This window comes from Lagopus muta, chromosome 19, assembly GCF_023343835.1.
Source record: "Lagopus muta isolate bLagMut1 chromosome 19, bLagMut1 primary, whole genome shotgun sequence".
Lineage (NCBI taxonomy): Eukaryota > Metazoa > Chordata > Aves > Galliformes > Phasianidae > Lagopus > Lagopus muta.
This window is the reverse complement of record NC_064451.1, coordinates 1,114,967-1,139,536: the sequence shown is the minus strand read 5'-3', so window position 1 is coordinate 1,139,536 and position 24,570 is coordinate 1,114,967. Positions and strand designations below refer to the sequence as shown.

The 24,570-nt window shown below is 63.2% G+C and overlaps 3 protein-coding genes across 4 annotated transcripts in view; all 3 read right to left on the bottom strand.

Moving 5' to 3' along the window:
- LOC125702617 (lipocalin-like) overlaps positions 1-24,570 on the bottom strand; it is a 54,805-nt gene that overhangs the window by 96 nt on the left and 30,139 nt on the right. The window lies entirely within an intron of this gene.
- LOC125702614 (POU domain, class 5, transcription factor 3) lies at positions 7-4,137 on the bottom strand. Its single transcript, XM_048966145.1, has 5 exons — positions 3,481-4,137; positions 2,215-2,326; positions 1,917-2,047; positions 1,499-1,663; positions 7-1,310 (listed from the first exon to the last, which is right to left on the bottom strand). The coding sequence occupies exons 1-5, from the start codon at positions 3,988-3,990 to the stop codon at positions 1,059-1,061; spliced, it is 1,170 nt and encodes a 389-aa protein (XP_048822102.1). The 5' UTR covers positions 3,991-4,137; the 3' UTR covers positions 7-1,058.
- NPDC1 (neural proliferation, differentiation and control 1) lies at positions 7,597-22,703 on the bottom strand. Of its 2 annotated transcripts, XM_048966148.1 has the most exons (9): positions 22,598-22,703; positions 14,921-15,064; positions 11,657-11,764; positions 10,582-10,758; positions 10,423-10,489; positions 9,931-10,015; positions 9,745-9,824; positions 9,483-9,579; positions 7,597-8,880 (listed from the first exon to the last, which is right to left on the bottom strand). In XM_048966148.1, exons 1-9 carry the CDS (start codon positions 22,677-22,679, stop codon positions 8,803-8,805), a joined length of 918 nt encoding a protein of 305 aa, XP_048822105.1. In that variant the 5' UTR covers positions 22,680-22,703; the 3' UTR covers positions 7,597-8,802. The 2 variants fall into 2 exon arrangements, with proteins under 2 accessions (XP_048822105.1, XP_048822103.1); XM_048966146.1 differs by lacking the exons at positions 14,921-15,064; positions 22,598-22,703 and adding an exon at positions 13,718-14,093.

Genomic DNA, 24,570 nt, shown 5'->3' with positions numbered 1-24,570 from the left:
CAGCCCTGTAGGTGTGGAAAGTGACCCCCTCCCACTCCATACACACACATATTCCTTAACATGTCTGCTTTTGCAGAGGAAAAGACGGTGTGCTCCCACTGATCTGCAACCCAGCCCTGGAGCTGTGCACGGGTTATTGGTCCCACAGCACAGGGCAGCCCCAGGGCCAGCACCCACCGACCCAAGCAGCCTGGGGCAGCACGAAGCAGCAGCTCTGCTGCAATCTGGAATGCTGCCGTTCTGCAGAGCTCCTGCCAGGACACAGACATCAGCCCACCCACACCACGCACAGCTGGACCGGCCTTGCAAAGAAAGGCAAAGAAAGGAAGGGGCTGACTAGCTCTCGTGCCCCAAAACACTGAGATTTATTTAATTGCCAGAGGGAATATGATTAAAGGAAAAAAAAATAAATCATCAACTACAGCAGGCTCAAAGGCACGGGGTGCTAGCAGCATGGACAGGATGGTGTCAGCCCCACTGGCTCCATGGTGACACTGTGGGCTCACAGCCTTCCCTGCCCCCTACTCTGCCCACAGTGGGTGCAACACAACCCTTCCTCCTGTGCTGTGGGCAGGGGGGTGGGGACTGCCGGGCTCCCCCAGCACCATCACGGCCCTCGGCTCCCCCCGGCTGCCCGGACAGGCGCAGAGCCTGCAGGAGCCCCCCCGCCCCGCAGCACCCCAGCCCTGCTCTACACGGCAGGGAGGAGGCAGCTGGGAAACTAGCCATCACTACAAAGATATTTTCACCTTTCAAAAACTAGAAATACAATCAAAACCATTAAAAAAAATACCAAACCCAGAAACAACAAATCCCCCTCCCCCAACCCCCAAAACAATTTAAGAAATGCTTTTTTCTGGTTCTCGCAGGAGAGGAGCTCGGCTGGGGCCTGGCACAGGCGGCTCCCCCTGGCCCCAGGCAGGTAACAGGGAGGGGGGAGCCAGGAGGGGCTGACCCCACACAGGGCCGCTGCTGGGACAGCGCTCACATGGCAGGGAAGGGCTGGGGGGGGGCGCTGCCTCTGGATGCGTGCACCGCTGCCTGCCCCCCACTGCTGTTCAGTGGCTGCTGTTGTTCATGGAGATCCCGGGCTGCAGAGGCGGGGGGAACATCTCAGCCTTGTGGAAAGGTGGCATGTAGACGGGGGGGGACGGTGCCAGGCTGTAGCCCTGGGATGTCACTGGGATGGGCAGACCAGGGGGCACCAGGGACTGGTTCATGTCGTACATCACCCCCTCGGACTCGTTGCCAAAGGGCAGCAGCAGCCGCTTGCCTTTCTGACGCCGGTTGCAGAACCAGACCCGGACAACCTGTGAGGGAGGGGAGATGGGAGGAGGGGCAAGGATGAGTGGAGCTCTGCGGCACTGCGCAGTGAGTGCCTGGGGGGCGCCTAGCGCAGCCACCCTCCCACCTCCTGGCACCAAACCGGCCCCACAGGGCGCCCAGGAGCTGAAGCTGTTTGGGACCCCCCTCGCCCTCCCCACCCTGCCAAACCTACGTCTTTGTCCAGGTTGAGGTCCTCGGCAATCTGGGAGATCTCCTGAGGACTGGGCTTCACGCATTTGCGGAAGAAGCTCTCCAGTGTTCCCTTCACGTTGGTCTCAATGCTGGTCCTACGTTTTCTCTTCCGGGCTTGGGCCAGCACTTGCTCTGCATTGCACATCTGGAAGTAAGAGACCCCACACTTGGTCACAGGGTGACCCAGGGCTGTCCATGTTCCCCCACACAGACAGGCACAGCTGGCTGCAGGGCACTGCGAGGGAAAGGCTTTCTCCCTGTAACTGTGCCAGCACAGCCTCAGAGATGCAGTAAAAGCCCAGAGTGCTGCTTCACTCCCTGCAGCCGACCCCACTCCCAGCACCCCACCACTGAACCCTGCAGACACAGGGGAGACAGATGCATTTTCTGCCTTGTACCTCCTGCATGTTGTCCGTGTTCTCTGCCTCGTTGAGCCAACGCTGCAGCAGCGGCTTCAGCTTGCACATGTTCTTAAAGCTGAGCTGGAGAGCTTCGAAGCGGCAGATGGTGGTTTGGCTGAACATCTTCCCTGCACGGGGAAGTCACACATCACGCACAGCTCCCCCAAACCGTGGTCCCCGACCTGTGCCCCCCCCCGGGAGCAGTGTTGAGCCCGCAGCCCCCAGGATCCCCTTCCTCGGGGACCCGGTTCCAGCACGGTGCTCTCTCAGCTGGGTCACCGGATTCCCCTCTTACCATAGAGCGTGCCCAGAGCCAGCCCCACGTCAGCCTGCGTGAAGCCCAGCATGATGCGCTTGTGCTTGAGGTCCTTGGCAAACTGTTCCAGTTCCTCTGAGGTCGGCGCATCCTGGCAGGGGCAGAAGCAGACACACGGTGAGTGGCCCGAGATACCGCGGGTGAGGACAGCCGCGCGGTTCGCGAGGCTCCCCCAGCCAGGATCTGCACTTCGGGACGGCCGCTCTCCCGAGCGCATCGGCTTCCTGCCACCGCTACAGCTTCAAGTGCTGCCGTGGGCATTTCGCAACCCTTTTACCCAGTTACACATTCGCAGCAGGTTTTTGGCTTTTACATACATGCCTCCTGCCGGCAAGCGTCAGCCTTAACCGCTCGCGTTCGCCGACCCCGGGGAGCCAGGAGCATCCCCGGCTCTTTCCACCGGGCTCGGGAGCCCTGCCGTGCAGCGGCCACTCACACAAAAGCGGCCGGCCCACGCAGAGAAAACACGCAGAAACTTTGAAACGATCGCCATCCAACCCCGCCGCTGCTGACCCCGGTGCGCATCTACCTGGGATGGACGCTTCTACGCGACGCCGAGAAAAAACTTCAAAACCCCCAAAGCACAACTGCCGGTCAGCCACCCGTGGGGGCGCACGCGATGTCCGTCCCCAATGCGATGCTCGGAGGTGGAGCGGAGCAGAGCGCAGAGCGCGGTCCGAAGGGACCCACAGTCCGCAGGGGCCGAACGCTCCGAGACATCCGAAGATCTCCCTGCCTCCGCGGCAGAGAAATGTCCCGCTATGCTGCGGGCACAGCGGACGAAGGGCACCTCGGGGACATGTCAGAGTACAGGCACGGGGACTCCCACCGCAGCCTCGAGGGCTGCAGCCGGGCATGTCGCACGGCCACCCGGAGCCTTTATAGTTCTCCTTTCCTCCGAACGTTAAAAACCGCAGAAGTCCCGCAGACCGCAAAGCTGCACACACGCGCGCGCCTCGACGTCGGAGGCAGCCGCGCCGCGCGAGCGAACGTCGCTGGGGCGAGGAAGCGCTGCCCGAGCCGCAGCCGCGGGGCCCCGACGGCCGGGAAACCGGGAGCAGCCCGACCCCATCGCGAGCAGAGCTCACCGCGGCCCCGCGCAGAGTCGGACGGCCGCGGCGGGACCTACACGCGACGTTCTCGGGGTCGGGCAGCGTCGGCGGGACCGGATCAGCCGTCGGGGAGAGCGGCGGCCGCATCCCGGCAAAGTCGTCCGCGCGGGGCTCGGGGCGGGGGAGAGCTCACCTCGTCTCCGCTGTCGCTGGAGTGGCCGCCCTCGCTGGCGGCTCCGCTGGAGCTGCCGCTGCTGCCCAGGTTGGCGAGGCCGCCGGAGCCCGGCTGCAGGGCGGCTGGGCACAGCGCGTGGCCGGGCGCGGCGGGGAAAGCGGCGGCCGCGGGGCCGGGAAAGGGCGGACCGGGCACGGCGGTGGCCGCGGGGGGCGCGGGCCCGGGCCAGGGCGGCGAGGCCCACGCGGGGCCGCAGCAGGGCGTGGCGGGCGGCGCGGCGCGGGGCTCGGGGGAGCCTTGGCGGCAGGGCCGGGCCGGACGCGCCTCCGCCTTGGCGGGCGGCCCCGCGGGAGGGGGCAGCCAGGCGCGGGCCGTCGCGGCGTCGCGGGCGCCGTCGGGCTCGGAGGCGAAGGGGAAGAAGAGCTGCTGCGCGGCCGCGCCGTCGTAGCCTCCGCGCGGGAAGGGCGGGCCGCCGTCGGGCAGAAGGCCGAATGGGGCGGCCGGCAGCCCCCCGTCCGGGCTGAACATGGTGGCCGCGGCCTAGGGCTCCATGCGGCGCCGAGGGGGTTGCGGCTCGTTCCGGCCGCCGCGCTCAAGCCGGGCGCGGGGCGCCGAGAGATGCCTCCATGCCTGCGCGCCGCCGGGGCCACTGAGCGCCGCAGGGCCGGGCCGGGCCGGGCCGGACCGTATGGAAATGGGCCCCCGCCCCATTGGCCCCGGCGGCGCGGCCCCGCCGGTGGGTCGGGCGTGAACTTGATCCCCTTTCTCTGGGGGGTGAGGGGGCCGGGTTCGCGTCGCGCTGCCCCCTGGGCAGTTGGGCGAAGGAGGGGGGGGCACCGACCTGCCCGCCTGCGGAGCTCTGTGCGCAGCATCTCCCGCCCGGGGCAGTGATGGGGCGTTGCACGGAGATGGCACGGGCGCAGCGGGAGCGGCCCTGACGCCTGGGAACGGGGAACGGTGGTGCCGTCTGTGTTTGCACGGCCTTAGCGCGCTCCTCCGTCTGCCCATCGGCGCAGTGTCCCGCACGGCGCTCCCCTGGCACAGCCCGGCCCCGCAGCACTGCGCTCCTCTCCTTCGCCCCGCACGGAGTGCTGCGGTGCGCTGTGCTGACCTCCGCCCGCACCGATCGGCCCCGCGATGGGAGCGCTTGAGATTTGCTCTGAAGAGCTCTCCTGTCGCGTTGCCCCGGCGCAGTGCGGCTGTCAGGCCGCGGTTCGCAGCGTTTCCCCCGTCATTCCCTCCTCCCCAGCGCTGCTCGGGGCCGACCCTCTGATCCGCGGCCAGAAGCGGGCCGTGGCGTTGGACCGCACCTTCTCCTGTTTATTAACCCGGATTACCGGGGAGCCGCCGTTTGGCCTCCGCAGTCTCACACCTGAGATATGCTGAGGAGATAGGCTCGGCAGGACGGCACTGCTGCTGCTCCCGCAGCCGTCGCTGTGCGCCGCGCTGAAGCGGGAGGGGTGCGAGAGGGAGTGGAACTGCCCCTTGTATTGGCCGTCATATAGGGGAAAAGTGGTGGGACGAAAGGGGTTGAGGCCAGCTCCGTCGTCCTGCTGCCCTCGGTGGGTCTTCACCCCGTCCCCGTGGCTCTGAGGACAGGAGGCAGCCCCAGCAGGACGGCCTGGGAAGGATGCGAAAAGCCGGTGGGGACGTGGGCAGTCCAAGCAGAGCCCCACGTCTGTGCGAGCCGCCTGGGATGGGAACTGTTTGGTGGGGGCCCTTCGCTCCACGGCCCCGGGAACGGACACAGGTGCCGGTATCGGCCAGGCCTGGGGCAGATCGGGCAGAGAAGTGCAGCACCGCACCCCGCAGCAGCAGCGCCCCATGCCCTGCGCCATCGCATCCCAGTGGCGGAAGTGTCGCCGTGGGGCTCCAATCGCAGCCATCAGCCCCGGCTCCTCCCGGGCTCCAGCTGCGGCCCCGGGGTTTCAGAAGATGCCTCGGCTGGGCAGTAACCCCTTCCCCTTTGATTTATTGTTCTTGGGCCGGGCCCCCTCCTCCTGCCAACCTGCTCTTTCTCTCCATCCCCCCAGGAAGCAGGGACGGGCCGCCCGCCCGCCAGGGCCTCAAACGCATTCCTGCTCCCTTTCATATACAGGCAGAGGGGAAGGGAGACGTTGACTTTGAACTGTCCCTTTGTAGGAGCAAGGCCCATTGTGGCGGTGATGGTTTTAGCTGGGGGATGTGGAGCGAGTCAGTGGGGTTCCTCGACGTCCCCTGTACATTTCAATGGGGCGATCTCTGGGCCTGTACGAGGTGCCTGGCTGTTCTGGGGGTCACTGTGCAGCGCTGGCTGGGGCTCACATCTCCTCTCCCTTTGGGGTGGGCAGCCCTGGAGCTGCGTGCTCGGGGCAGGAGGGATGCTGCAGGCAGGATGCCTTAGGCTCTCTGTACTCGGTCTCCAGCTGCAATCTCTGCTGGCAGCCCAAGCTCTGTAAGCCGCCAGAGATCAGTGGGATCCTGCTGGAAAAAGCTTAGTGGAGTGAACTGTGTGTGCTCCCCAGCTTGGTAGGAAGGCAGCAAGCTGGGACGGCAGAAATGTGCAAACATTTGTCTCTTCCCTTTGCCAAGTGTTCTGGCTTGCTCTCCCTTGGAGAAAAAAGGTATTAGGAGTGTGTGCTCAAAGGTGATGTTTTATTCACCGCCAGTCAGTGACACAGCCGTCACTGCTGGATGCCACAGTTTCAGTTAGTGCTGCCCAGGCAGAGCTGTGTGGTGGGCTGCAGACCTGCGCATGATGGGGATGGGGCCTGACTGGACCTCATGTCCCCATCTGCACCTCAGGCCCACCTGAGGAGCACGAGCACTGGGCTCAGCACCAAAGTCCCATCCCTAGGAGGATAACTGCCTCTCCTCCATGGCACTGTGGTTTGCTTGGCTCCACCAGCAGAGCTGCCAGGGCTGAGCGTGCCTTCCTGAGCCATGGCTGTGCTCCCATGCCCCTCTGCTCAGCCTGGGGCCCCCTGCTCTCTGGGCTCTGAGAGCTGCTGCAGTGCTGAGGATGATGCAGGGGCTGAAGAGGGCTGACAGGAGCTGAGCTGAGCATCCTGGAGGGTGGCTGTGCCCAGAGCACTGTTCTTCCTGGAAAGGCTTCCTCAGTACAGATCCTGGGGTGTGATTTGGGCATTGCCCTGCTGCACCTGAACCTGGCTGCTCTTCCTTCTCTGCTGCCTTTTTGGTGGGGAAAGCCAAAAGACCCGGGTGTGCTTTGAGAGGCCGCTGCGCTTCAGGAGCAAAGGAAAGCCAGAACTAGGAGCTCTGGAGGCAGTGATTGTGTGAAAGCTGCATTTCCCCTGGTCAGCGCACAGCACAGCCCTGGTGATGCGAGGTGCGATGCTGCCTGCAGGGCAGGGATGCGGGGCTGCAGCTGGAGGCTGCAGTCCCCCATAGGAAGGAACAACAGGCGGTGTGGTGGGGAGTCCAGCACAGTGTCAGGGTGCAGGCAGTGCCAGACGTGCCCCAGCTGCGGGGGCAGCCCGGAGCAGGGGTGAGCCGAGCCCCCCGATGGTACTCGGGTGCTTTGGAGATGAGTCAGCGAAGGACCCTCCGGGGCTGCACAATAGCACCCGACCCTGCAGCGCCGAAACCCGAAGGAGACAAGATGGTATCAGCGTGAGGGGGCTGCCGTGATCAAAGGGCCGGGAGAGCAGCTCCAACGGCTACACAATGGCTGGCGGGAGGGGGCACCGATAGCCCTTATCTGCCAGCCCCGCCGAGGTGCGAAGGGCCCGGCCCCGGGGGGCGAGAGATTAGCGGGGTGGGAGGGACCGCCCCGGGTGATTTAGGGCCGGGTGGGTGCGGGCAGAGGCAGCCGGGGGCTCCCATCCAGCGCCTCTGCAGGGAAACCTGCCCCAACCTGGGGGATGTTTTGGCAAACAACCCCATCTGAGAAGCAAGAAATGAAACTGTCTCTCACTGCATCTGGGAGAAGCGCTGCCCAAGAGCTCTGCCGCTGGAGCAGGAGGGCGGGAGGTCACCCTCGCTCTCTCCTGGGGAAGGTTTTAGAACAGGGGAGCAGCAGCAGCCCCCCCGACCCCTTGCACCCCAACCCCCCCCGGTCCGAGGCCCCAGCCTGCTACCTATAAAATGCCACAGAGCAAAGCTGTGGCGGGGCAGAGCACACACTCGCATGGGTCTCAAACATGGTCGTTTAATAAAATCTCCTTTTAAAATAACTACAATCCATACAATAACAATGGTCTCAGGGAGAGGGGCAGCGACCCACGTGTAACAGCGCGGCAAAGAGAAAGGATCTGTGCAGTGATGACCGCTGCCCCACAGCACTGCCACGCTGCCACGGGGCCATGCTGCCATCCCCGCTGTGCTGCGCCTGCAATGGGCCTCCTGCATGCAGCAGGGGCACCTGCAGCTGCAATGCCTGTGCAGGGCTCTGGACGTGAAACCACATCTGTGAAAAGCAACCCCAAACTCATCCCAGGCCGAGGGCAGTGCAGACTTTGGGCTTGGAGCATCAGGGATGTGTCGGCAGCAGCTGGCAAGGACACAAAGCCCCAGGCTCCTGCATGCTCTACACAGACACAGACAAGGGCAGAGGGTGCAGATGGAGGGTGGGAGCCCAGGATGGACGGAAGGAGGCTGTCCCGTGTCACAGAGAGCTGCTCAGGGCAGCTCCATAGGGAGGCTGTGAAAGGTGTGGGTCTGCCGGGCAGGCCGTGGGCACAGAGAAGGGCAGGTGCTGGGGGAGATGGTGTGCAGGGGGTGCCTCTGCTCGGCACTGGGCTCAGCCACGCTCACCCTGTGGGTACCATGGGGCTCAGGGAGCAGCGCAGCACTGCAGAACAGCGAGTGCCCCCGGCCTGCAGCTCCTGCGCTCCTCTCCTTCCTCCCCCATCGGTTTAAAACTGAAATGCTGAACCCCTTCGGATCGTTCATCGCACCGAGGCCTGGGGTCAGATCCTGGCGAGCTGCAATGGCCTCGAGGACGACCTCCGCCTGCAGTGAGCCCACAGGATCCCCCCACCCCGGGGCTCAGCGGCTCCGGGACTGCTCTCAGCTCCGGCCCCACGGGTTGCACGGGGCGGCTCAGGGCCACCTCACAGCGGGTCGCTGCCGTGCTGAGGATGCAGCACCGGGACACAGACCCCTGCCCTCCGCAAAGCACAGCACAGCAGGGATCCCCGGCCCCCTCGGTGCCCCGGAGCAGCGGGCGGCAGCAGGGACGCGATCACAGCGGCAAAGAGGACAAGGACGCTTGAAGCAGGGCAGCCCCCGTCCCACGGCTGTTAGTGGGTGTTTATTGGGCAGGCGTCGAGCAGTCCGCCGGGGGGGGCCGTGCCCTGCCCGGGTCGTGCGGTCCGCAGAGAGCTCGGGCGCGGGGCGTTACGGGTGCACCCTGGGGTTCGGGGGGTGCAGGGAGGAGTCGTCGAACAGCGGGTTCCTCACTTCCATTTCTCCGGTCTGCAGAGCGAGATGGAGGGGAGAAGCGGCCGGTCAGGGCCTGCGGGTCAACCCCCCCCTCCCCCGTGCACAGCGCTGGGCCCGGAGCCCTCGGGGGGCACAGAAGCCCGTCCGGGAGGACCGGAGCCGCGTTGGCAGCAGTGGGGTTCATCGCCCAGACTGCGTCAACTGTCCCTTAATGGGCCTGTAAAGACGTAATGATGACCCTTAATCTGAGCCCTGATGGTCGGGCTCCGCACCATTACCATGTGAAAGGCGGCTCCGAGACCGCTTTGTGCTCTTTGTACCCAGGGCTGTCAGGAGCTGCCCTGCCTCGAGTCCCTTCGAGCTGCTGGGCCAGAAGTGGCCCCTCCGGCCCCGGGAGGCGAGGAGCCGCGACAGTCCGTGCTCGAGGCCACCGGGACGGGACGGGACACTCGCCCCGCGCCCACGTCCCGGCCCCATAGAGGGGCACATCTCGGGACACAGCGCAGCAGCCTTCGGGGCTGAGGGCACAGCGGGAAGGCAGACGGGCTCGGCTGCTTCGGGGTTTGGTGAAGCCTTCTTGCCACTTGTGGGCACGGGTCCCGCACCCCCCCGCAGCCGCCCTGCAGCCGCCTTACCGGAGCCAGCCCGGGGCACTCGTACACCGTGAAGTCTCCGTCCTCGTTCTCTTCATCGGATGAGGCGGAGTCCGGCACCTTGGGCTCTTCTTTATGCCTGTGGCGAGAGGGGAGGTCAACGGGATCCCAGCTCACGGACAGCCACCCAGATGGTGCTGCCCGAGGACAGAGCTGGGGTGGGGGGGTTCCAGAAGGACGAGCTGTCCTCTGAGCTTTTGGGATGCTCAGCCCTGGCAGCTCTGGCAAAGATGAGGCTGCTTACTTCTCCATGGAGAGCATCTGCTGCTTTTGGTGCTGGTAGTGGTACATCTGGGCGCTCTGAGCCAGCGTCTTGTCCCCAGGCTGGAGAGAGCAGCAGCAGCATGAGGGCAGCGCTCCAGAGAGCAGAGTGCCCAGCCAGCAGGGCCCCGTGGGGAACATATCCCAACCCACTGCGACAGCTCCTTACCGAGATCTTGTCGTAGGGAAGAGGACTGGCCACTCTCTGCGCTGAGTAGTCTGCTTTCTGTGCCAGCCTGACCTCCTTCTGCAGCCTGACAGGAGGAGAGGACAGTGCTGGCAGGAGCAGCTCCAGGGAAGAGCAGGTGCCCTCCCACCCTGATTCCTGTTCTGTGCCATGGCACAGGAAAAGTCACAGCCACCTCCATCCCACAGGCCATGGCACACAGGGAGCTGGAGATGAGCCACCAGTGTGTGGTGTTGGCACCCAGTGCTGCAGTGATGCCACAGCAGGTGCCACTGCTCCCAGGAGCCTGTCCTCCAGCCCCAACTTCAAGGGGACACGAACACTATTGTGTCTGCATTGGGACCATCGAAGACAGCTCTTGCCTTTCCTCCAAGCCCTCTCCAAGCCCCAGAGAAGAGCATGAGAAGAGCTCCCTGGGCACAGGGACACTGAGGGACACCGAGGGTTTTACTGCTACCAGCAGACCCAGCTCACCTGCACCAGCAGACTGCAGCCACAATCAGAGCGGAGATCCCAGCCAGTGTGCACACCACGATCAGCCCTGCAGAGGGAAACCGAGCTAAGCCTCAGGGCGCAGCAGCACCCCCAGCACTGCAGAGCCAGCCCAGTCACTGCCCCTGTCGTCGGCCTTACCGAGCACCACATCGTCATTCGAAGGGACAGGGGCTGCCTCCACGGGGTACTTCGGTGAAGTGGCAGTGGTAGAGGTGGGGAGCATGGCAGCTGCCTTGCTGCTGGCCGGGCCCCGCTGCAGAAGCTCCTGCCTCAGCCTGCTGGGCGCTCGCTGTCTCCCGGTGGGGGAAGGGGTGGCTGCAGGACAAAGCCAGGTGTGAGCAGGGCGGAGGGAGCAGAGCGGTGTGAGCAGGGCAGTGTGAGCAGAGCAGTGTGAGCAGGGTGGTGTGAGCAGGGCAGTGTGAGCAGGGTGGTGTGAGCAGGGCAGTGTGAGCAGAGCAGTGTGAGCAGGGTGGTGTGAGCAGGGCAGTGTGAGCAGGGTGGTGTGAGCAGGGCAGTGTGAGCAGAGCAGTGTGAGCAGGGTGGTGTGAGCAGGGCAGTGTGAGCAGGGCGGTGTGAGCAGAGCAGTGTGAGCAGAGCAGTGTGAGCAGGGTGGTGTGAGCAGAGCCATGTGAGCAGGGTGGTGTGAGCAGGGCAGTTTGAGCAGAGCCGTGTAAGCAGGGCGGTGTGAGCAGGGCAGTGTGAGCAGGGCGGTGTGAGCAGGGCAGTGTGAGCAGAGCGGTGTGAGCAGAGCGGTGTGAGCAGAGCAGTGTAAGCAGGGCGGTGTGAGCAGGGCAGTGTGAGCAGGGCAGTGTGAGCAGGGCAGTGTGAGCAGAGCGGTGTGAGCAGAGCGGTGTAAGCAGGGTGGTGTGAGCAGGGCAGTGTGAGCAGGGCGGTGTGAGCAGGGCAGTGTGAGCAGAGCGGTGTGAGCAGAGCAGTGTAAGCAGGGTGGTGTGAGCAGGGCAGTGTGAGCAGAGCCATCGTGCCTGATGTGCAGCCATGCAGTTTGGGGCTGGTGCGACCCAAACCACTTGGGGTAAGGAACTGGGCGAGCAGGGGACACCTCAGCAGTAGGGCTGGGCCGTGTGGCCCTGTGCCTCTGCCGCTGCCGCCCCGTCCCATCCAGGAGCTGACAGAAGCCCTGGTGCAGTCCCCTGCCCCATTAGCTCCCACAAGGGGCCTGAGAGGGACTTCACTGAGCGCAAGCAGCACTTACTCCTGGGCTTGCCATCTCGCAGGGCGTGGGGACGGGTAGCATCTTGCCTGGCCAGCACGTCTGCCAGAAAGTCGATCTCTTCCTCTAAGCTGGGAACAGACGTCCTCCCTGCACCAAGAGAAACACGGGAGTGAGGTGGGCGCACGGGCCGGCCGCCAGGGGAGAAGCCAGCCTGGGGTCAGAGCGAGCATCACCCTGGATGGGGCTGAGGCGGTGCTGTGGAGCTCAGCCTGCAGCCCCACGGCGTGGCACAGCCCGGGGGTGCCCTCCTGTGGAGCTGCGGCGCAGAGCGGCACGGAGCTGGAGGGGAAGCACCGAGCCTCGCTCGCGGTGCCCGCTGCTCACATATGCGGCTTTTAACAGGATCAAACTCAGCTTCAAAGCCAGAAGACCTCCCTGCTCCCTCTCAATTGCTGCATTAAGGCTGTCCCCAGTGGGAAGCCCTGGAGGGTAAATCAAGACATACAAGGGCAAGGTGCGGGCAGCTCGGTTCCCGGAAAATTCAAGGTTATAACAATTACAGCTCCTCTGGAATTTGTCATCGCTTGGAGTGTTTGGAAATAAACACCGATCCTTCCCAGCTGGGCACAGAGCCCCTCGGCCGCCCCCGCCTGTCCTTGTGACTCACAGCCACTGCCTGTCTGCCTAAGCCAAGCATCAGCCTCAAACGGGGACACCGTAGGCTGGCCCAGGAACCACGGCTGGGCTGGAGTGCAGCAGGACAGCGAGGTCGCAGCTCAGCACCTATGTGACCCGTTCCACTTTAGCTCAGCAGAGGGAGGCACAGCCCTCATGGTTCCCAGAACTGCTCCTCGTGCTTCCCTGACTGCTGCCTTTTAGGATCACAGGCTTGGCTGAGAATCTCAGCCCCTGGTTTGAAATGTGTGCACACAAGGCTCCAAAATGAGCATGAAGAGCCATCGCTGTAACCCTAACCCTAAACTTAACCCCAGCCTTAACCCTAACCCCAAATTTAACCTCAATCCCAATCCCAACCCTACCCTGAATCCCTGGGAGAACTGGGCTGTGTCTGTGCCTGCAGTATTGGGGTGCAGGGCCCATGTCACAGTCATGCTTTGGGCAGATGCTGCCGTAACTGCTGATATTTCCAGAGCATCGATGTGATGTGCCTAAAAAAATCTAAAAAACTCAAAAAAACCACCCCAACACTGAGCAGACAGAAAGGGCCGCTCACAGGGTTCTGTGGGACACAGAGCACAGAGCTCTGTGCATTTAAAGCGGCGTTAGAACATTACAGCCATGTGCTCGCTTTCAGCAGAACCCAGGCAAGTGACTCACCTGCATCAACCAGTTCTTATTTCCACATTCCCTTTCAGCTGCTAAAAATCCCCGCACCTCAATTTCACTCAGTTTGAAACAAGCGCTCGCCTCTTCATTCTTGGCCATTACATTTTTAAAAGCATTTAATTTTAACAGCAGCAGAGAAATAACTTCCCCAGCGACCACCACGTCTGTCTGCCTGCAGTGCAGGGAGGGGCACCGAGGAGGGAGCAGTGAAGCGCCGGCGCAGGAAGTGCAGCCCTGCCCCAGGATGTGTGAAGGTGAAGGGCAGCACAGGGGGCGGCTGGCAGGCTGGGGACAGCAGGGCTTGGGTGCCCTCTGATGGCAGTAGCAGCTCCCAGCCTCGCACTCCTGAGGAAGAAGGCAGGAGGAGAGATGCTGTCCCAGGTGCACTGACAGTGGGAATGCCCAAATGCTGCAGGCAGGCGCAGCCTTGCTACAAATCCCCTTGTCCACACCATCCTGCCTCGAGGCTGCAGATCCCTGCTGAGTGCTGGGAAGTGCAGCTAAAGGGAGGGGGCCGGCCCAGTAGCCCCCTTCCTTCTCCCTCACGCTCTGTAGGATCAGCCCCATCTCCACCAGCTCCAGCCGCGCTGTGGGCTCCACACCACGGGGACCGAGCAGCAGCAGCACTGACGCTGAGCACAAACTCACCGCCACTTCAGCCCCACTCCTCCCAAAGCACGGGGGGCTCAGACCGCGCCACAAGCCCGAGGTGGCTCGCAGCAGGCAGGCAGAGTCCCGCACAGCCCGTCTCACCTCTGTGCTGGTGCTGTGCAGGGTACGCCGAGATCCCCATGCACGCCGTCACCAACGGCAGGAACACGCGGCTCACGTGCATCATCTGCTCCAGACCCAAAGCGGCGCTTCTCACCCCGCACAGCCGAGCCGGCAGCGCACAGCTCTGTGCCCACACCAGGGAGAGGAGCCCTGGCTCCTGCCCACGCTGCTGCCGGGAGCCAATCGCAGGAGCAGCACTGCAGTGAGCAGCTGGGATCCCAGGATCGGCGTCACTGGCAGTCGCAAGCATCTGAAGGATGCCTGACCCTTTAAAGGGGTGGCGTGGGCAGCACGGCTGTGTGGGCAGCCCCTTTAAAGGGTTAGGCATCCTTGAGGGCATGGCAACCACAGTTTCCAAGCTGGCACTGCATCTTCCCCCCTCTTCCCCTCCACAGTGCAGCTGTCGCAGCTCCTCTGCACCCCTGCAGAACCCTGCAGATGCACTGATGCAGCCAGGAGCCAGGCACTGCCTGAGCAAAATGCAGGATCAGCACTTAGGATGCAAAAGCACCCAGAGAGCAGTCAGTGCCTCCCTGCAAAGGGCTGTGGGCAGCCTCAGGATGCTGATGGACTCCAGTATGCTCAAACAGAGCATTCAGGAGTCTCTGTCTTCTCCTACATAGACAGGGGCCGAAGGCGAGCCAGCTGCCGGCATGCTGCCTGAAGCCACAGCCGGGATGATGGTGGCTGTGGGGATGGGAGGAGCAGAGGTGGAGGCACCCCCAGCAGAGGATGCTGCTTGTGGCCCCGCATCTCCCTGCCACACCGACACAGAGCTGGGTTGCTATGGAGATGCAGCACTTCTAAGAGGAAAATTTGCTCCCAAGACTTCACAGAATAAACTCAACCCCCCCAGCAGAGCACACAAGCAGGACACCCACCCCTGCCTGCTGCTGAATGCCACGAACAGACCCTACCCAGCACCCATCCATCACCCCCTTTCCAGCACCCATCTCTCTGACTGACAGCACCAGGCTGCTTCGCTTTGTGGTTCTCCCCTCCCATTCAGAGGTGCCCATCCAGCAGGAAGGGCCCCCAGGCACTCCCAGCACAGGCTCCTTGTTCCCAGGGATGGGTATGAAGGTGGGAGAGGGGCTGTGCCGGTGCCACTGTGCTCCCAGCTTGGGGCAAAGACACGGGACCGCCTCCCATGGGGTGCAGGGCTGAAGTACGGGCACGTACCGCTGGGCGAGCGCTTCTCCTGCAGGCAGTGTCCATGGCTGTCCTCCAGGAAGTTGGGCAGGCAGGGGCCGCAGGTGCTCGATCCCAGCGGGCAGACCTTCCGTCGCTGCAGGGCGCAGTCCAGGCGCCGCGGACACGGCTCCGCTGCGGACAGGAGGAGAGGCGTCAGATGGAGCAGGGGCTGGGCGCTGCCTGGGACCCCGAGCCCCAGGGCCCCACCTCCCCTCGGTGCCTCCTGCACATCCCTGTCCCGTGTTGGGGGCTCAGCCCCCGCCCGCAGCACCCACACAGAACTGAGCGGCTGCAGCCAGAACCAAATCAACACGCAGCCGATGCTCGTGTGGGAGCTGTCATCAAAAATGGTAAAAAAGCAAAAGCCCGCTCCTGGGCCTCAGCACTGCTGCTTGTCACCATCAGGAACAACTTCGCTACTTGTCCCTCAAGAACAGGAAAGGGAAACTCGTGGAACTGAGACTCGGGTGTCGGGGTGCTGAGTTGTCAGGGCGCTGGGGAGTCAAGGTGTTGGGGTGTTGGGATGGCAGGGTGTCAGAGTGTTAAGATGTTGGGATGTCAAGGTGTTGGGGTGTCAGGTTGCCAGGGTGTTGGGATGTCAGGGTGTTGGGATGTCAGGGTGTTGCGATGTCAGGGTGTTGGGATGGCAGGGTGTTGGGATGGCAGGGTGTTGGAACGTCAGGGTGTTGGGATGTCAGGGTGTTGCGATGTCAGGGTGTTGGAATGTCAGGGTGTTGGGATGGCAGGGTGTTGGGATGGCAGGGTGTTGGGATGGCAGGGTGTTGGGATGGCAGAGCCCAGCCCAAGGCCATCTGTTTGGAGCCAGTGCAGGGCTCAGCTGTGCAGAGCTGTGCAGAGAGGTGAATTAATGCACAATGGGAAAATAGTTGGAGGCTTAGGCACAGGAGCTGGACTTCCTCTACTTGCCACTCACCCACCCTCGTCTCTCACTGAAGGCCATGCTGATTTCATTTAAAACCACACCAAAACTTCAAACATTAGCTTCAGTGCAGAGAAGGTTCCATGGCAGCTGCAGGGCCGGGGACGCCCATGGCCCCAGGGGAGGCAGTGACAGACACACAGCCCTGGCGTGCTCAGCCAGCACCCAGCAACCAGTTAAATAAAGCAGCCTGCAATATATAATAGGTCGTTATCTCTGTTTGAGGAACGAGCTGTGCTTGTGCAGCTGTCACGGGTTGGGATTAGGAGCGAGACAGACGGGCACTGATCTAATTAAGCTCCCGATGTTTCATCAATCGGTGTTTAGCGAGCAGATATCGCTGCAGGGTGTGCTGCTGGGGCTCCCCGCTTTGCCATGCTGGCTCTGGGGCCCTTGGAGCCCTCCAAAGCCCTGCCCTGTGCCCCAGCAGCCAGGCCGTGGGGCCCAGCACCCAACTGGGAGCAGGATGCTCCACCGAACCTCCCGCAGGTGGGCAGCGATCCTCAGCGCAGGCAAAGGCAACCTGGCACGAGGTTCTGGTGGGGAGCCACGGAGGAAGGCTCAGTGCCCCAAGGGCAGGCCCCACCAGGAGGGCTGAGAGAGCTCAATACCTTGCAGCCAGCGTGGAAAAACAAACAGCAGCGTGAGCCTGAGCCAAGGGCATGTGAGAGTGGATCCAATGCCGAGCACGGGAGCTGCTCAGAGAGCTGCTGGTGCACGCACACACAAACACACACGCACACACACCCCAAAATGGGTGACCCGGGTCAGAGAGCTCCCCAGAGCACTCCCCATCCCCACGGACCCACGTGGGGACAGCTGGCACCAAGGCCGCATGCCTGCCAGGGCACTCTGATGGCACATGGAGCTGCTGGCATTCACAGCCCCAGGGAAAGGGTTTTGGTTTTTTTCACATCCTGGCCAAAACATACAGGTGAAAATGAAATAAATTCTAGGAGGATATCCGGGTATTAATGGAACAGAGGAAACTTCCCTGGTGCATAAATGCAGCAGGTGAAAAGGTAAAAGTTAACGTAAGAGGGAAATTAATCAGTGCAGGAGGTTGATATGAGTGCTGCACACGGGTAACACCCAGCCTCTGGGCTAACAGGGCCCCAGCTCTGCTGCCAGTGCCAGCACAGCACACCCAGTGGGGCATTCAGGAGCTCAGCAGTGATTCTAGCAGTGCACCAATGCATCCAGCAGTGCACCCAGCAGTGCAGCAGTGCACCCAAGAGGCTCCTGAGAACCTCCAGCACTGCTGCAGGCACGACCCAGCAGCACTCAGCAGCACAGGTAAAGGCAGCAGAGAGCACGGCACAGCTGGTGGGAGCCCGCAGCGGTGCTCCAAGGTTGCTCCTCCTCCGGCCTGGTGACGTGGGAGCCGCTCATTGCCTGCCTGCCTGCCCCCGAGCCTTTCCTGTGAGCTGGCAGCACTGGGGCTTTCCTCCCAGCCTCACTCCAGGTGTGCAGCAGCGGCTGTGTTCCCTTGCATGGCCATGTGCTGCTTGACCTCAGCTCACAGCCCCTTGGCAGTGTCACTCTGCTCACATCGCTGCTGTGCTCCTGTCACCAAAATGCAGTGCAGTGACCCCTCCTGCCCCCGGTGCTCCACAAGTGCTTTCCCTAAGTGCAAACCCCAGCAACTGGATTCTGCAACAGGCACGCAGAGCTGGCATGTTGGCCCTCGTCCCTCGGTCTTGCACTTAGAAGCAGGCAGCAAAACCTGCACAAGCCACATTGCACTGCTGCTCCTGGGAGCTGAGCACACGGCCACGCAGCCCGCACCCCACGCCGCTGCCCTGCTGCCACCAACCTCCCACACAACCTGCATCAGCGTTCCTGCTGTGCCACGCCAAAGGCTGCAAATAAATCACCCTGCAGCTTCGCCCACCTCCTGGTTTGGCAGGTTTGGTTGAGCAACGCCAGCGCCTTCCCCAGCCCGTGCCTCACGGCGCTCGCCTTGTTTGGATGTTGTGCTCGCCAGCCAGGAGGGTACAGGGATCCGGCACAGGCAGCCCCCAACGCGCCCCGTGCCACAGCCACGGGTAAGGATCCGTGCCAGGGTCAGTGACAAGGGGCAGGGCTGGGTCTGCCTGCCCCCAGGTGGCACAGGGCAGGGGAACGCACTGGGATGAGGTCGCCACCACCTGCCTCACTGCTGGGAAGAATGCACAGGGGCCTCACAGCAGAAGAAACCTCTCCCAGAAGGGCCCTGCCCTGTGCCAGCTGTAGGAGCAGGACTTCATTGCTCTTAGAACCCCTTACTGGGCAGAAAAATTACAATTCACCGCCTTGGCAATTTGCTGGGCACATTATGGAAACGGGAGTGGGATTAATGGGCGCTGCAGGAAAGGGAGATGGCAGTGGGGGATGGAAATGGCTCCCGAGTGCTGCAAGAGCAGGCAAGGCTGCTGGCACGCTCAGAGCCACAAGAGAGCTGGGGCCAGCAGGGAACAGGGACAGGAACCCGCAGGTGGGTCGGTGGCCACTGTGGTCACACTGTCCTCCTCTTGGGAACAGCTCTTGGTCAGCTCCAGAGGGAGGTTTTGGTATCAGCTCTGCAGCAGCAGGGCTACACTCCAGCCACGCATCATTAGCTTCACATAATCAGGAAGAAATAAAATAAAAAAAAAAGAAAGAAAGAAAGAGGAGGAGAAACAGATGCTGCACGCAATTTCCTTGGTGCAAACCAAGCAGCACATAGGCTTCTCCCGGGGCAGGCTGATGGGGCACAATGGGACGTGGATGGAGCAGGGGAGACCTGAAGCGGCTCCACGGGGACTGCAGGCTGTCAGCGGTGCCACAAAGCACCTTGCTGTCCTTGCAGCCTAACATAGCACCGACCTTCCTTCTGGTGGCCTGACCCGACAGTTGCTGGCTGCAGCAGGCGGGGACAGCAGAGACCCACAGCCTCAGAGCAGCAGCGCTGTGCCCACCGGGGCCAGATGCTCCCACAGCCACAGCCCTCCCACACCTAGCTGGCGGCCCACACCTCCAGCAGACATTTGGAAGCCTTTAGTGAAGACAGATCAGGCACGATTTTGCTAACACAACGCTCTCTAGCAGCTTGGAGGTGGCGGCAGCAGCAGAGTGAGCTGCACGGGGGTCTGCCTGACCTGCCCACGCCACCCAACCACACGCTGCCCCCAGCCCCAATGCAGCCCCAGCTCCAGTGCGCCCAGAGATGTGGGCAGCGCCTGCAGCTCCAGGCACGGAGGGCACGTCCCCCTCACAGGTGGCCCTGCAGCCCTCACTGGGTGCATGGTGCTTTCCCACAGCACGGCCACGTCCAGGGCCCCCGGGGAAGGGCTGCAGGTGAAACAGCTGAGCAAGTGCCCAGAAATTTCTTTTGTTTTTTTTTTTTTTTTTTTTTTATCCTCAGTGAGGTAGAAGCTGGCTCAAGCAAAGCTTCTCGTTTCCAGCCAGGAAGCCAAGAATTAACGCTGCCGGCAGCGCGCCGCAGCCCAGCGCCGGGTCACATTACCGGCAGATTATCGGGGTCTCTCTCTACCAGCTTAGCGGGCGGCTCGCAGATAATCGCCGGCAGCCGCACAGCGCCGCAGCATCCCCAGCAGCGGGACCGTCACCATGCACAGAGCTGGACTCTGTCCCCACTCTGTGCCACCTCCGCCTCCTTCCTCAGAAGGGAAACAAAAGCGCAGGAGCCACGCGGGCTCTGTCTGAAAGCCAGAAAGGCGCTGCTCGGGGCAGCACGGGGCTGGGCACAAAACGGAGCAGCCGTGATCGCGGCGCTCCGCGGGCGGGAGGATGGAGTGAAGGCTCCCGCTCTGCCTGCGTTTTCTTCCTTGAATTCAAAACACACAATTGGAGGAAATGGAAAATGCCCATATGGGAACAGGACTCGGTGCAGCGCGCTCCAGCAGCCCATGCAAAGCGCTCAGAGTGGGGGAACAAAATGCTTCAATCGGGGGCTGCCCGAGCCCCGGCCTGCTGCAGCACCACACTGCCATCCTGCCCACCCAAGGGCTCCTGCCCAGCTCCAGGCACTTAACGGCCACTTTCTTCCCCTTGCAATTATCCTTACTTCGTGAAACGGCTAATTATAGGCCTGCTGCCTCCATTCGGTGCTCTTATTACCCTCACAACAGCTGCTGTAGATAAAACATGCAGAACACAGGCTGGGAGAGGCGATGTGGCCCCGGGGCCGGGCAGGTGGGGAGCAGAGCCCCACAAAAACACCCGGTGGTGGCACCATGGGGCGGGAGCCCGGGGCCCTGTGCTGCAGGGAGCAGAGCCCAGGCCCAGCGCGGGCGCACAGCACCACATGCATGGCCCAGGCTGGGGTTAAGGTGCAGGGCAGGAGCCATCGCTGCCCCTGTCCCCAGGGGAAGGGCCACCCCTCCCATCTCCATCAGCCCCAACCCTGTGACCCATCTGTCCCCATCGGCCCCCACCCTGCGATACCCCCATCCCCAGCCACCCCCTAAGCACGAAGCCGGTATTAAGCCGATTACGTCCCTTAATACCCCGATGGCCCAGAAGGACTGTTTCAGGCAAATGTCGCAAACTCATCTGGGTGTGCTGGAGGGGTCAGCTCTGCAGGGGCCACAACAGCACCAGAGTCTCCTGTGGCAGAACAGCTGTGGGGGTAGAGCCTGGAGAAAGGGCAGCTGCAGTCCTGGGTGGCATCACTCCACACAGTGGCCCTGGCCAGCAGGGACGGTCAGCAGCCCCCTCTGCAGAGGGGGTTTGGGTGACATCCATCTGTCACACAGGCATGGAGAAGGATATTGACCATCGTGACCACGATGACTCAGATGATGCTCTGCGTCTCAAGAAAAAGCAGAGAAGCCTGGAAGCCTCTGCTCGCCGCAGGCTGAAACAGCAGCGCCACAACCTGCATGGTGTGGGGCTCCGAGACCCCTCTCTGCTGCCATCCCATGTGGGAAATCTTTTCATTTATAATAACAGATCAAATTTGGTGACCAAATTTCTCAAGAAGCGGTGAGAAGTCTTGACTCTCACTGATGCTCTGGAAAATCCAGCCAGGAAACACGAGTGCTGCTGGGAGCCGTGCACATTGGGCAGACACGTGGGGAACACCAAAGCTCCAGCATCAGCTGCACCACCTCCAGCACCAGCTGTCGCCCTCCTCCATCCCAGAACAAGGTGAAGACGTCCCTGTGCCACACACCATCTGTGTCCCAGGGGACTGCTGGACCTCCTGGAAAGGAGCACCAGTGCTTCCCTTCTTGGCTGTGCAGCAGTGCCCCAGTGGACAGCAGCCGGGCACAGAGGGACAGGGCAGAGCAGCCCCAAAAGTCTCCTGGAGCCCACGAGTCGCTGCATGCCCTGTAAATCCAAGCTCCCAGCCACAGGATGCTGCTGCTGTCGGCACTTCCAAACTGCAGCACATCCCCAGCCTCCGCCTGGTGAAAAGCCAACAGCAGCAGAGCTTCAGCCTGAGCTGTGCTGCAAAGCCACCGTGCAGCCGTGGACAAACCAGGTCCTACAGCCCAGGGCAGCCCCTGAGGATCCCCCAGCTCAATGCAGGAATGGTTCCTCTAGGAGAAGCGCTGCCCTGAGCCCACAGCTCCAGGTGAACCACCTAGCTCTGCAGCGGCCTTAAATTCAGAGCCAGAAGAGGCTACGCTGGAGGGCTGGTGGCTGCCCAGCACATCTGCAGTGTGCGTCACAGTCCCTGGGTGGCTCTGATGGCTGCCGTGCCCCCAGCGGGGTGACACTGGGCTTCACCCTCACTGCGTGTGACCACACAGAAACCTGCCTGCAGCCCCCCGGGGAGACAGCCAAACCTGTCTGCAGCCAGCACAGCACCAGGCAGGCCGGGCAAACAATGCCTGCCTGCAAACAATGCTGGGAGCAGAGGGCAGCCCCGGGCCTGAGCAGCCAGTGGGGCAGAAAGCACTGCCAAGAGCCGTGCAGGAACACCATCTCTACAGCAGCACCCAGAGGGGCACTGGATCACAGCCCTGGGCACACAGCGGGCCCTGCAGAGCTGCGCGCTGACAACCAGGCCTTCAAAACAAAGCGAAATCCCCCGAAGAAAAGAGAAAGCAGGCCATGCACAGAGCTGCTGGGAAGGGAAGAAGAAAGAAAAAGGAAAGCAGGAGCAGCTCCCGCTATCGCGTCGCCCGATGTGCGCCCCGCAGCACAGCGCGCAGCAGCGGGGGGGTGGCAGCGCCCTGCCGGACTGACGCATCCCCGGGCGCTCGGGCAGCAGAGCAGCTCCGTTTGTTTGTGCTCCCAGCGCAGCCACCGGAGCGCAGCGCACAGCCCTGCGGCGTTCGCTCTCGGCGCCGTTCCCTCTCCCGGGCCGCCCGGCACCCCTCCGGGACGCGGTGCGGGACGCCCCGGACACCTCCGCCCTCGGACCCGTCCCGGAGCGAAGGACGAGCGCCGCGGGACGGCGGGCGGCAGCGCGGGGAGAGCCACACCGAGGGACGGCTCCCATCCCGCTCTCGGCCCATCGCCGCGTGCCGCACCCCGGACCCCCCCACCCGCCGGGAACCCCTCACCGGAGGGAAGCGGAGCCGCTCGCTCGGCTCCACCCCCCGGCAGCCCCCGGCCCGCGGCGGCCCCTCCGCCCCTCCCCGCCGCACGGCCCGACCCCGAGCCCGGCGCGGCGGCACGCGGCCCTGCGGTGCCTCCCGGCCTCGAGGGGCGCCGGGCCCCGGGGCGAGGCGCGGGTCCCCGGGGCGGGGCGCGGCGGGGCGGGGGCCGAGGCCGCGGCGCGCACTCACCGGTGCGGGCGGCGCGCGGGCGGCAGGCCCCGAGGGCGGCGAGCAGCAGCAGCAGCGCTCCGCGGCGGGCGGCCGCCACCATCCTCCAGCGGCGCGGGCGGGCGTGGGGCCGCGGGGCTGCGGGCGGCGGCGCCGGGTTCGGCGGGGCGGGGCGGAGGCGGCCGCCCCCTGGCGGGGCGGTGCTCGCTGCGGGGCCGGAGCCGCGGGGCCGCCGCCGCACCTGAGCGCGGTTTGCCTTTGCGCCGCTGCCGCTTTGCGTGCGGTCGTCTCTGCGTGCGCCGGCGGGCGGATAACGTCACGTCCCGCAACCAGAAACGCGGTCCTCGCCCCGGGAGAGAGCGGCGAGGGGCGGAGATGCTGCTGCGGAGCTCCGGGAGCGGAGCTGAGGGAAGAAGCTCTGCAAAGGGGAGCGAGGAAATGCCGTGCGGGGCGTCACGGCGCGGCTGCGGTTGGAAGGCACCTCCGCGTCCGTCTGTCCGCTCTCTGCCCCAGCAGGACGCCCAGCGCAGGGTGCCCGGAGCCGTGCCCGAGCGGCTTGTGAAGATCTCCGAGGAGACCCCGCAGCTCCTCTGTGCAGCTGTGCCACTGCTCTGCCACCCGCACGGCCCTGAAGCACTTCCTGACGTTCGGAAGGAACCCTCTCGTATTCCAGTTGGTGCCCATTGCTTCTTGTCCTGGCACTGGGCACCGCGGAGCACGGCCTGGCTCCGTCTTCATCCTCCCCACCCCCTGGGCATTTGTAGACATTGATGAGATGCCCCTGAACCTCCCATTCCCCAGGCCGAGCAGTCCCAGCTCTCTCAGGTTTCCTCATAGTACACTTGCTCCAGTCCCTTCCTTGTTTTCGTGCCCCTTTACTGGCCTCTCTCCAGTGGCTCCAAGTCTCTTGTACTGGGGAGCCCAGGACCAGACCCAGTTCACCAAGTATGGTCTCACTGGTGCTGAATGGAGGGGAAGGATTGCCTCCCCCACCTCCTGGCATTATATTGCTCAGTGCGGCCCAGCACACTGTTAGCTTTCCATGTGGTTGGCACATGTCTGGCTCGTGGTCAGCCTGGTGCCCACTGGCACCTGCAGGGCTTCTCTGCCGGGCTGCTTCAGCTGGGTGCCTCCAGCACGGCCTGGTGCTGGGGCTGTTCCTCCCCCAGGACACTACTTGGTACTGCGCCTTATTGAGCTCCATGTGGCTGCTGTCACCCATTTCTCACTGCTGTCAAGATCCATCTGGGTGGCAGTGTAACCCTGCAGCTGGACTTGATGATCTTTAAGGTCTTTTCCAACCTGAGCAATTTTATGATTCTATGATTCTACGATCCTTTGGTGTGTCCACCTCTCCTCTCAAATTTGTGCCGTCTATGAACTTGTCACATGCAAGGCTTGTCCTGCATTGCTGCTGGAGTAACACTGGGCTGAGGGTACATCCATGCCTGCTGGGAGCTGTGGCACATGGCTGTGAGCTCTGCGCTTGCCTGTCTTAAGCTTCAGCTGCATGCAGGTCCCGTCAGGCATCCCCTCACGCTTGTGCTTAGGTCTCTGGGCCATGCCCTGTCCCTGCCATGCAAGGATTTCCCCATGCTGGCAGAGGATGCCAAAGCACACAGCTTTGCAGAACCCAGGCACACAGTCTGCCTCCCCGAGTGCTGGGCACAGACCCGAGGCCTTGGCGCCAGTGATATGAGCAGCACTTGACAGCCACGCTGCTGCGATCCTGCTGGCTGGCATTTGCTGTGTTTTCAGCCCTTACCCTTGGAGGAGGGATGCGCGCTCCTGCCGCGTGGCTGGGCTCAGCCCCAGCTGACGGGCTGACTGCAGGAGCCCTGTTAGAGCACCCGCAGGTCCTGGCAGGTCCCACTCCATTGCTTTCCAGGCTTTGCTGGGAGCGAGCGGCCAGGGATGCGACCAGACCACAGGATACGGCGTTTGTGGCAGCAGCCCCAGACTATTGGTTTCTGTTCTCCATTGCAGGACCCTTG

Bases quoted from the DNA above. Each gene is read 5' to 3' on its own strand.
- LOC125702614 (XM_048966145.1), bottom strand. From the start codon at position 3,990: ATGTTCAGCCCGGACGGGGGGCTGCCGGCCGCCCCATTCGGCCTTCTG. The intron at 2,327-3,480 runs GTGAGCTCTCCC...TGCCCCTGCCAG, and splicing joins CCAGCGACAGCGGAGACGAG to GATGCGCCGACCTCAGAGGA. The intron at 2,048-2,214 runs GTAAGAGGGGAA...TTCCCCGTGCAG, and splicing joins GGCTCTGGGCACGCTCTATG to GGAAGATGTTCAGCCAAACC.
- NPDC1 (XM_048966146.1), bottom strand. From the start codon at position 14,078: ATGCCCTCAAGGATGCCTAACCCTTTAAAGGGGCTGCCCACACAGCCG. The intron at 10,759-11,656 runs GTAAGTGCTGCT...TTTGTCCTGCAG, and splicing joins GCGAGATGGCAAGCCCAGGA to CCACCCCTTCCCCCACCGGG. The intron at 8,881-9,482 runs GTAAGGCGGCTG...CTCGCTCTGCAG, and splicing joins AGTGCCCCGGGCTGGCTCCG to ACCGGAGAAATGGAAGTGAG.